This window comes from Myotis nattereri (genome assembly GCF_964212035.1).
Source record: "Myotis nattereri genome assembly, chromosome: X".
Classification (NCBI taxonomy): Eukaryota; Metazoa; Chordata; class Mammalia; order Chiroptera; family Vespertilionidae; genus Myotis; species Myotis nattereri.
This window is the reverse complement of record NC_138078.1, coordinates 41,214,439-41,226,972: the sequence shown is the minus strand read 5'-3', so window position 1 is coordinate 41,226,972 and position 12,534 is coordinate 41,214,439. Positions and strand designations below refer to the sequence as shown.

The 12,534-nt window shown below is 41.7% G+C and overlaps 1 protein-coding gene across 1 annotated transcript; it reads left to right on the top strand.

Annotated features, from left to right (window-relative positions):
• Positions 1–993: 993 nt before the first annotated feature.
• On the top strand, positions 994–1,321 carry LOC308512061 (translation machinery-associated protein 7-like; the record flags this gene model as incomplete). The annotated part of the gene is made up of 1 exon (XM_081081858.1): positions 994–1,321. The coding sequence occupies one exon, from the start codon at positions 994–996 to the stop codon at positions 1,201–1,203; it is 210 nt and encodes a 69-aa protein (XP_080937984.1). The 3' UTR covers positions 1,204–1,321.
• Positions 1,322–12,534: the final 11,213 nt, after the last annotated feature.

Here is a 12,534-nt window from a genome sequence, read left to right as displayed (position 1 = left end):
TATATATATATATATATATATCACAACTAACATACAAAATTGAAACTAACTTTTCACAGAATAATACCCTTAATATTTGTTTTGTAGTCTGATATTTTCACTTCAGTTACAAAAAAAGAGTTGGTCAGGCCCTGGCCTGTTTTGCTCAGTGGTTAGAGGGTCGACCCACAGACTGAAGGGTCTGGGTTCAATTCTTGGTCAAGGGCATGTACTTGCATTACAGGCCCAATCCTGGCCCTAGTTGGGGTGTGAGCAAGAGGCAACTGATTGATGTGTCTCTCTTATATCGATACTTCTCTCTTCCTGTCTCTCCTGCTCCCTTCCACTTTCTCTAAAACTCAATGGAAAAAAATGTCATCAGGTGAGGATTAGGATAAAAACACACCAAAAACAAACAAAAAAGCTGGTCAGGATACACCTCATTAATTTTACCAGGAGATGGACCCACTTCACCATTAATTAAAGGATTGTAAACAGCCCTTTGAAAATCACTCCTTTAGGGTGCATGCCCATTTTCAAAGCTATTTGCATTTCTCAGAGACCTCTAAAATGGTTCATGCCCCAAAGGGAATCATTATATTCCTGGAATGACAGGCATTGGGGGACAGGGGATTGAGGCACCAATAGCATGCCTCAGAGTGCCTGGTGAAAGTTTGACCCTGCATGGCTTGCCCTACCCCTCTTAGAATCTACTCTGACCTTCTTTGAACCCAAGCTCAGCCATTTTTTCTCCTTTCACAGAACATCAATTCATTCAACAAACATTTTTAGTGTCTCAAGACTAGGTGCTTTGACAGAAGCTTTTGGAAAGCAAAATTATGTGGGGTGACCAACTCATAATAAGCTAACTACATAAAGCAAGCAGTAGTAAGGGTAATAAAAAGGGTGCCCATCAAATGTCGTGAGCATGCATAGAAAGGGGGATTGATTTCAACTTGGGTTGAAACTTCATAAAAGATATGGCTTTGGTCTGGGGCCGGGGTGGCAGGCACCATGTCTGGCCACAAAGGTGACAAGAAGAAGCCCCTGAAGCAGCCAAAGAAGCAGGCCAAGGAGATGGACGAAGAGAACAAGGCGTTCAAGCAGAGGCAGAAAGAGGAGCAGAAGAAACTCGAGGAGCTGAAAGTGAAGGCGGGGGTGGGGGTGGGGTGGGGGAAGGGCCCCCTGGCCACAGGTGGAATTAAGAAATCTGGCAAAAAGTGAACTGTTCCTTGTGCCTGGGGCAATGGTGATCCTTAGTTCCATTCCTGTTTTAACATCAGGATTCCCTGTCATCACATCTCTTGCCACCTATAGCTAAAATGAAGTGTTGTCTTGGAGGCTGTGGTACATTTAAGAATAAACTTTTGTAAAAAAAAATTTTAAAAAATAGATATGACTTTGAGCCTGACCAGAAAGGATGACTAGGACTTAGACAAGCAAAAGTAGGGGAGGAATTATCAGAAGATATTAAAACAAAAGAAAACAAAACAAAAACTCGTGAGCTGGAAAGTGTGGATATGTAGAGAGTCTGAAGAGTATTTAGACCAGGTGGAGAGAATTGTTAATATCTTGCTGCTTTATTCTGTAAGCAATGGGGAGTCATTAAAAGTGTTTCATCAGCCCTAGCCGGTTTGGCTCAGTGGATAGAGTGTTGGCCTGTGGACTGAAGGGTCCCAGGTTCGATTCCAGTCAAGGGCATGTGCCTGGGTTGCAGGCTCAATCTCCAGTGAAGTGCATGCAGGAGGCAGACAATCAGTGATTGTCTGTCATCATTGATGTGTCTATTTCTCTCTCCCTCTACCTTCCTCTCTGAAATAAATAAAAAAGTCTTTTTAAAAAGTGTTTCATCAGGGGAGGATCAACCTTTAGGGTTCTAACTCTGGCAGCAGTGTGAAAGTGGATTAAAGTGGATCAGAGGGCAGCAAAAATGGAGGTAGGTGAAGTTAGGAGGCTGATGTGATAGTTCAGGAGAGACATAAATGAGGGCCTGATGTGGAGCAATGGTGGTGGATATAGAAAGGAGGGGATACACAGAAGAAATGCCATAAAGGTTGAAGCAACAGGACTTGACAACTAAGAATATGTATGTGTGTGCAGGTGAAGTCTTCTGTCCTCCTTCCCAGTTTTCCCTCAACCCATGGCTTCTACAGCAGTCTGATGAATTCTGAATCCTCCTATACTAGGATAGAGGAAGAATGGGTATGGCTGGGTGGTTCTTGCTGAGCAAAAGGTGAGGGAGAGGAGATAGTTAATCATAGGCAAGCCAGGAGGCCAGGTTGGCTTATCCTGTTGCCATAGCATTTCAGAAGATCATAGAATTTTAGAGCAGGAAAGCAACCTTAGGATCCTGCTGTGAGGATGTCCTGCCTAAGCCAAACCAGCTAGGGCTTTTCTTCCTTTCTTTTACTCCCTTTTACTCCCTCTCCTTATTTCCTCCCTTCTCTTCCTGAATCTCCCCAGCACCTCACACCCCCAAGAAAAACAAAACAAAACAAGAAACACAATTTTTCCTTGGAGTTCAGGAGACATCATCTGGAATCTGAGAGATGACTCAAGCACTCAAACCATCCCAATTTGGAGGGGCAAGTACCCTAGAAGGAGCCTCACCTTCTGTTAAGTAGATTCTTTGCCAGCTTTCTTTATAGTGCTTTTCCTGGTCAAGCACTCCTCTGGCTGAAAGAATCTCTTCCTGTCTTTTCACCACCTCAGTGGAGAATGGAGTAACAAGCATGTTGAACAGGTTTAGCAGTTTACTCAATGCAGTGAAGGTCAGTGAAAGCTGGGGCTGGAGGCCACAACTCTTTCTTTTTCACTTCTTTGCTCTTTCTACTGGCCTCTCACTTCTATCAGTGTGGTTCATGGACCAGCGGCATCCACATCACCTGGGAATCTGTCAGAAATGCAGGACCTCGAGCTCCACCCTGTATCTACTGATTCAGAATATTTACTTTAACAAGAATATCCTTGAACATTAAAGTTTGAAAAGCACTGTTCTTCATAGACTACCTCTCTATATGGACACAGTCATTCCTAGAGCAACCCTTTCTGTGTTTGCTTGAAACTGTGGAGGGGGTAAAGAAACTGAAGGTCAGAGAGCCCTGGAGGGCAGGGGTTACTACTCAGATATCTTCAGAGGCTAGGCAGGGGGTCTGGCTCTAAAGGAAGCAGTTGCTACTCAACTCCAGCTGATTGTTGCATGGTGGGAATAGCAGCCTATATATATCACATCTTCTTTATCCATTCATCTTCTGATGAACACCTAGGTTGCTTCCATAACTTGGCAATTATAAACAATTCTGCAATAAACATGGGGCTGCACGTGTCATTTTGAATTAGTGTTTTCATTTTCTTGGGATAAATAACCAGAAGTAGAATTGCTGGGTCATATTGCAACAACATGTATGGACCTGGTGGGTATTATGCTAAGTGAAATAAGACAGAGAAAGACAAATACCATATGACTTCACTTATATGTGGAATCTAAAAAAAGTAAACAAATGAACAAATAAAACACAAAGAAGACTTATAGAACGGAGAACAAACTGATAATTGGAGGGTGGTAAAAAGTGAAGGGGAATAAAAGGTAAAAACTTCTAGTTGTAAAATACATAAGCCACAGAGTTGTAGTGTACAGCACAGGGAATATAGTGAATAATATTATAAGTTTACATGGTGACAGTTGGCTACTAGACTTAGTATGGTGATCACATTGTAAGGTATATTATATACATATAGAGGCCAGGTGCATGAAATTCATGCACAGGGGAGGGGTCCCTCAGCCCAGCCTGCACCCTCTCCAATCCAGGATCCCTCGGGGGATGTCCAACTGCTGGTTTAGGCCCAATCCTGAGGACATCCCTCTCACAATACAGGACCGCTGGCTCCTAACTTCTCACCTGCCTGCCTGCCCGATCATCCCTTCTGGCCCCCTGCCAGTCTGATCAACCCTAACCGCCTCTGCCTACTGGCTTGGTCACCCCCAACTGCCCCCACCCCGCTGGCCTGGTCGCCCCTAACTGCCCCCCCACACCCAGCATGGTTGCCCTTTACTGCCCCCCGTCCCAGCCTGGTTGCCCCTCATTGCCCCCTTCTGCTGGCCTGGATGCCCTTAACTGCAACCCCCTGCCGACCTGGTCACCTCCAACTGACCCCCCCCCCGCCGGCCTGGTTGCCCCACACTGGTCCCTTCTGCCAGCCTGGTCGCCCCCAACTGCCCCCCTGCAGGCTTGGTCACCCCCCACTGCCCCCCCCCCCGCTGGCTTGGTCTCCCCACGCAGCCTGCTGCTCAGTCGTTTAGTCATCCCTCACTAACCCCCCTGCTGGCCTGGTCACCCCACGCAGCCTGCTATTCAGTCATTTGGTCATCCCTCACTAACCCCCCTGCCACTGCCAGCCTTGTCGCCCCACTCAGCCTGTTAGGTTGTCCATTCAGTCATCCGTTTGGTTGTGATGGCCCCTGGTTTTTTTCATATATATATATATATATATATATATATATATATATATATGTAGTTTAACATTTAAAAACAGTATGGTGGGCTGTTGGATACACACTCCATTTACAGTCTCTTATGTAGTCTAGGTTTGTTTGTTTTTAGCAACAGGGATTCTTTGATCAAACAGAATCTTACCTGGAAGCTTAATGGATTAAGCAGATGAAAGGAGAACTACTCTGGTTGAAGTGAGGTCCAGAGCTTCTCCCACTCAACCTATTCCATGTCCTCCAGGACTAAGAGTAGCCTCTAAAGGACTCTCCCTACACTCTATAAATACACAGGCCAAAAAGCACTGAGCTCCTTAGCAAGTTTGGCTCAGTGGATAGAGTGTCAGCCTGTGAACTGAAGGGTTGAGGATTCGATTCTGGTCAAGGGCACCTATCGGGTTGCAGGCTCAATCCCTGACCTCAGTAGTGGCATGTGTGGGAGGCAATCAATCATTTTGTTTCTCTCACATCAATGTTTCTCTCGCCCTCCCTTCCTCTCTCTCTAAAAGTCAATGGGAAGATATCCTTGGGTAAGGATTTAAAAAAAAAAAAAACACATTGAGAGATTCTAACATCATTTGACAGATGAAAAGGCTGCATAGCTTGTCCAAGGTCACACAGCAACTGACTTTTTTGCATGGTTCTCTAGTGCAGCCTTTCATCAATGGAGGATTTATTCTACAGTAGCACTGGCAGGTGGGCTTCCAGATTCTACTTGGATGCCTTCAATGATGGAAAGCACACCAATTCATAAGGTTGGACACTAACATGAGAGTTTGGCTTGCCAGAGAATCTCTGAACAGATACATATTATTCATGAGCTCTGCAGGTCCTGAATCCACCCAACTGAGTTGACACCTCTGTCCATCTGATTGAAAATCTTCATTCAGTTATTTCAGTTCCTGCCTTTGTACTGAAAATGAATAGTGGACTGAAAAGTAAATTTCTTAGATAGACAGGAAGTTATCTGAGGCTAAAGGTATGGCATGGGAAAAAGAGAAGAGGGAACAAAAGAGGAAAGATGACAGTGCTAAGAAAAGTGGATAAATGAGATGAACTTGAAGTCATTTCATTTATACAAATTTGAAAGTCCCGTAGCTGGGCTGATTGAATTTGCTTTACCACAATCCTCAATTGGGCACTCAACACTTTCAGAAAACCTTAGCATGTGTCTCTAATGTATTTGCTTTTTTTTTTTTTTTTTAGTTTCCCTAAGACACTGCCTGTCAACCTTAGTTGTGCATTAGAATCATCTAGGGATCTTATAAAAATCCTGATGGCCAGGCTATACCTTATTCCAATTAAATAATAATCCCTGAAGGTGGGATTTGGTGTTTTTTATTGATTTTAGAGACAGAGAAATGGAAAGGGAAGACTATATATATATATATATATATATATAGAGAGAGAGAGAGAGAGAGAGAGAGAGAGAGAGAGAGAGAAACATCTATGTGAGAGAGAAACATTGATCGGTTGCCTCTTGTGTACACCCTGACTGGGGATCGAACCTGCAACCTAGGTATGTACTCTGACAGGGAATCGAACCCATGATCTTTCATTGTCTGGGATGATGCTCCAACCAACTGAGTCACACTGGCCAGGGTTAAAGATCAGAGTTTCTTAAAACATTCCTGGTGATTCCTATGTGTAGCAAAGGTTGAGATCCATTGCTCTGAGAGGACTATTTCATACTTGCTATTCCCTCCTATAACTTTCAATGACTCCTCCTTCCACATGCCTCTATCAGTTTTATCTCTATATTGAGAAAATAAAATCCGTTTTAGGAGCATTCCCTTCTCTTTTATTTACTAAATCTACAAGCACCTGTACCTTCACCCATTGTTTCTATCTTCCTTCCTGCTAGAATAGGCCTGTTACAATCAAGGGCAGATATCTTCTCTTATGCTCTAGACCAAATCCTCTCTCACCTCTCAAGAACTTTTCCCATGCAGGTACCCCTTCTGATACACCAGTACTTCTCAGACTTTAAAGTATATGGAAAACACCTAGGGATTTAATTAAATTGCAAATTATGATTCATTAGGTCTGAGATGGGGCCTAAGGTTCCACAGTTATAAAAAGCACCCTGGAGATGCCACATAGTGGTTGGCAGGACAGGAGTGAGAGAGAGAGTGTGAGTAAGGGAGTGTGTGGACATGTGATGTGTGAGTGTGTGTGTGTGTGTGTGTGTGTGTGTGTGTGTGTGTGTGTGAGGGATAGTTAGATCTCGCAGAAGTCTCAGGGGCTGGCAGATCAGGCTCTCCTGGAAAAAGACCCCCTACTACGGGCATAGGCACTCCCTGGGCAGGCAGAGTTCTGGAACGGAAACCATGCCATCTTGGAAGGAGAGAACAGTAGCAGCTAGGAGTGCAGCTTCACACCACCCAGACTGGCCTAGGACATCACCCCAGATTTGTTCAGTAAGTTGTACACCAGCAGGACCTTGCAAGGGACGCCTGCCATGGGCTCAGGGACCACAGAGTGAGTCACACTCCGGTGGGATGTCGCAGGTGACCCTTGCCATGCGAGCACATCCACATCAACTTGCACAATGAGGTTGGGGGTGAGCATCATAGTCAAGAAACCTGTAAGGAGACTCTATCCACAAACAGAAAAATAACATTCAAAACCCAACTACATCAGAAGAACCCAAATAACTCAAATAGGGGGCTTTTCTAGAACACCCAGCTTAGGAGATCTGAGAGATGGCACCACTGGGTCCCACAAAGCACCTACTACATAGGACCAACCCCTAAGAAACGGGATGACATAGCAGTTTTATTTAAGTCATAGAAACAAATACAAAGGGACAGTGAAAATGGGGAGATAAAGTAACAATCCCCAAAGGAGGAAAATAAAGAGGAAGAATTACAAGAAAAAGTACTAAATGAAATGGAGGTAAGTAATTTTGTCAGATAAAGAATTCAAAGTAATGGTTATAAGGAGGCTCAAATATCTGAATGAGAATTACAAGCAACTCAATAACAATTATAAGGAGCTCAATGAGAAATACACCAACATGGATAAGAATCAAGAGAAAATTAAAAATGATATAGCTGCAATAAATAACACAATGGAAGGTTTCAACAGTAGACTAGAAGAAGCTGAGGACCGAATCAGCAAGTTAGAAGACAGGGTAGAACAAAACTAATCAGAGCAGCAATTGGGTGGAAAAAAAAATTAAAAAGCAGAAGGGGAGTTTAAGGGAGCTTTAGGACTACATGAAAAAAACCCCAACAACATTCGCATAATATGGTTCCAGAAGAAGAAGAAGCTGAGCAAGGAATAGAGAATCTGCTTGAAGAAATAATGACAGAAAACTTCCCTGATTTGAGGAAGAAAAAGGTCACACAAAACCATGACACACAGAGGATCTCAAACAAGATGAACCCAAAAAGACACACACCAAGACATATCATAATTAAAATGGTAATCATTAAAGACAAAGAAAGAATCTTAAAGGGTGCACGAGAGATAGAAAGTTATCTACAAGGAATCTCCCATTAGACTATCAGCAGATTTCTCAACAGAAGCAAATCATGGAAAAGGGAGTGGCAGAAAGTATACAAAATAATGAAAAGCAATGACTGAATCCAACACTACTCTATTCAGCAAGACTATCATTCAAAATTGAAGATGACATGATGAAATCAGGAGCCTTGAAGACAAAAAAAAAGCTAAAGGAGTTTATTACCACCAAACCAGCAATGCAAGAAATCCTAAAGGGACTGTTGTAAGAAAAAGAAATAGAGAGGGAGGGACACAGGCTTAAAGAATAACAATGGCAACAAACAAGCACCTATCAATAATAACCTTAAATGTAAATGGATTAAATGCTCCAATAAAAAGACATAGGGGAGCCCGGCCCCAGTGAGGTCGGGACAGCCCCGGTGAGGTTGAAACGGCCCCGGTGAGGTAGGGATGGCCCCGGTGAGGTTGAAATGGCCCCGGTGAGGTTGGGACGGCCCCGGTTAGGTTGGGACTGCTCCAGTGAGGTTGGGACAGATAATGGGGACCAGTATAGACTGATGAACAGGGGTAGATGCAGAGGCAGAGCAACATTGAACAGACTGTCAAACTACAGTGGGAAGCCTAGGGAGGGTTTGGGGGGGATTAAGAGATCAACCGAAGGACTTATATGCATGCATATAACATTAACCAATGTATACAAGACACTGGGGGGGCGGGGTAGGAGCCGGGGGAATGTCAAGGGGGGGGGGGGAAGGAGACATATGTAATACTCTTTGTAATACTTTAAGAAATAAAAATTATAAAAAAAAGAAAACATGGTCCATATATATGCTTTCTACAAGAGACCCACTTCAGAACAAAGGAGTCACACATACTGAAAATGAAGGGATGGGGGGAACAATCTTCAGGCAAATGGAAATGAAAAAAAAAAAAGCTGGGGTAGCAATACTTATACCTGACAAATAGACCTCAAAGTGAAGGCCATAACAAGAGATAAGAAAGGCCACTTCATAATACAAAGGGATAAATACAACAACAGGATATAACTCTGGTAAACATATATGCACCCAAATACAGGAACATTCAAATACATTAAAAAAATTTCTGGATGATATCAAAGGAGAGATTGACAGCAATTCAATCATAGTAGGGGACTTTAATACCCATTGACATCACTGGATAAATTTTCTAGAAAAAAAAATGAACAAGGAAACAGCAATCCCAAACAGCTCACTAGGTCGAATGGAACTAATTGACTTCTTCAGAACATTTTACCCAAAAGCAACATAATATACATTCTTCCCAAGTGCACATGGGACATTTTCAAAGATAAACCACATCTTAGGACACAGGCAAAGTCTCTACATATTCAAGGAGTTTGAAATCATATCAAGCATCTTCTCAGATCACATTGGCATAAAATTTGAAATCAACTATAATAAAAACACTAAAAAAAATCAAACAAATAGAGACTACATGACATGCTACTAAACAATGAATGGGTTACAAAACAGATCAAAGAAGAAATAATAATGATAATAAAAAGTCCTGGAAATGAATGACAATAAAAACACAAAAACAGCACAAAATCTTTGGGACACAATGAAAGCAATCCTGAGAGGGAAGTTCACAGCACTACAGGCCTACCTGAAAAATTATGAAAAACTTATAATACGTTATCTAACCCTACAACTTAAAGAATTAGAAAGAGAACTACAAGAAAAGCCAAGAGAAAGTAGAAGGAGGGAAATAAAGACCAGAGCAGAAATAAATGACATAGAAACCAAAAAAAGCTGGTTCTTTGAAAGGATAAACAAGATTGATGAACATCTAGCCAGGCTTCCCATGAAACAAAGAGAGAAGACCCAAATAAAATCATAAATGAAAGAAGTGAAGCAACAACTGACCCGACAGAAATACAAATGATTGTTAAAAAAATACTATGAACAACTCTATTCCAACAATCTGGACAACCTTGATGAAATGGACATATTCCTAGAAAAATACAAGCTCCTAAACTCAATTAGGAAGAATCAGAAAACCTGAATAGAACCATAGGCATTGATGAAATCAAAGCAGTCAAAAAAAAAAAACAAACCCCAAAACAACAACAAAAACCATACAGCAAACTAAGTCCCTGGTCTGGGTGGCTTCACAGGGGAGTTTTGCCAAACATTCAAAGAAGAACTAATTCCTATGCTCCTCAAACTCTTCCAAAAAATTCAAAATAAAGGAACATTTCCAAGCTCTTTCTACGAGACCAACATACCTTAATCCCCCAAACCAGATAAAGACACTACAAAGAAAGAGAATTACAGGCCAATATCCCTTATATACATAGATGCTAAAATCCTCAACAAAATTTTAGCAAATTGGATCCAGCGTTATATTACAAGATCATACACCATGATCAAGTGGGATTTATTCCAGTGATGCTAAGCTGGTACAATATCCTCAAATTAATAAATGTGTTACAGCACATTAGCAGATTGCAAGATAAAAATCACATGATCATATCAATTGATGCAGAAAAAGCATTTGACAAAATCCAACACCCTTTTTTGATAAAAACTCTCAGCCAAATGGGGATAGAGGGATCATACCTCAACATGATAAAAGTCTTATATGACAAACCTACAGCCAACATCATACTCAATTGTTAAAAACTAAACCCATTTCCCTTAAGAACAGGAACAAGACAGGCATGCTCACTTTCACCTCTCCTATTTGACATAGTAATGGAAGTGCTAGCCATAGAGGTCAGACAAGAAGAAAAAATAAAAGGCAAGGATGTGGAGAAAATGGAATCCTGGTACACTGCTGGTGGGAATGCAGACTGGTGCAGCCACTGTGGAGAACAGTATGGAGTTTTCTCAAAAACTTAAAAATGGAACTCCCATTTGACCCAGTGATCCCACTTCTAGGAACAAAGAAATAAGAAACACCAATCAGAAAGGATATGTGCACCTCTATGTTCATAGCTTTGCAATTTACAATAGCTTAGATTTAGAAACAGCCAAAGGTCCTATCAGTAGATGAGTGGAGTAAAAAACAGTGGTACATCTACACAATGGAATACTAGGCAGCTGTAAAAAGAAAGAACTCTTAGCATTTGCAACAGCATGGATGGACCTGGAGAATATTATACTAAGTGTTATAAGCCAGTCAGAGAAAGATATGTATCACATGATCTCACTCATATGTGGAATCTAATGAACAACATAAGCCAATAAACAAAAATAGATCCAGAAACATAGAAACATCAAAGAGACTGTCAAACCTAAGAAGGTAGACAGGGGAGGGTGGGTGGTGGGAAGAGATCAACCAATGAACTTGTATGCATATATGCATAACCCAGACTCAAACAGTAGGGTTGTGAAGGCCTGGCGTGGGAGTGGGGGTGGGTTGCGGGAGGTCAATGGAGGAAGAGGGACATATGTAATACTTTCAACAATAAAGATTTTTAAAAATAAGCATCCTGTTTATCTTTGGACACTGTCTGTTTTCTGTGCCTGGAATATTTACCACTGCCTCTTTACATGGCTGGCTTCCTTTAATCCTGGAGACCTCAACTTAAATGTCATCTCCTTGGAGAAGCCTTGTTTTTATAAATTCTTTCTTTCCTCCCCAATAGTTACTCGTAGTCCTTTCACTGTCTTTCATAACACTTATCACCATCTGTATTAGCTTATTTAGTCACCTCATTTACTTGTTTGTTGAATAGAAATCAGGAAATGCATGGTTTCTGTCTTTTTCATTGCTATATAATCAGTGCTTAATACATTGTTTCTTGTACCCAGGCACACATGTTTATTGAATTTATAAATAAATGACTAAGAATAGGTAGTGACATATGTACTGCCTGTCATTTTGTCATGACAACACAAGTTACAATATAGATGGCAGCTTTAGGCTCTCAATACTAGCATTATAGTAGTTGTATACTTTTAATTTTATCCCTTTTCACTACTGCATTCCACTCACTGTCAAAAATCAAGGGCCTGAGTTCTCATTCCAGCTCAGCCACTAGCATAGGACTTTGGGAGTCCTTTTCATTCTTGGGGGCTACATTTTCTCATCTTTAAAATGAAAATGTTGCAGGAGATAATCTTAAGAACTTTGACAACTCTGATATCCATGAATAAATGATTGCTTAACACTGTTAGGTAAACAACAATTAGTGTGTTCATTATGTGATTTGGAACCCGAGACTCGGAGAAGCTTGGTTCTTGCCCCAGTTTACCCACCTGTAGAAAATTCAGTTATTTACTGAGATCTGCATAAAGCCAAAGCCATAGCAGCTAAGGGACCAACTTGGAGTAGTGGGGCCTCTGCCCCCAGAAGTCTGATTCTGGGCTCTTTGAATCACTATGGACTCAAATAAAGAGAATGTGCTAAATTGGGGACCGACCTAAGACTACCTCTCTCCTCGTGCTACTCATGGCTGAAAAGAGGGCAGTATTTGGCGCTTGTACACTGAGAGCTGGTGTTAGGTTAAGTACCAAATATAGGCTTCTGAGAGATCACATGGTTTCAAGAGAGAAGTGTGGGACACGGACATTGTGGAAACCCCTTTACCAGATTTCTTTTTATCCCAT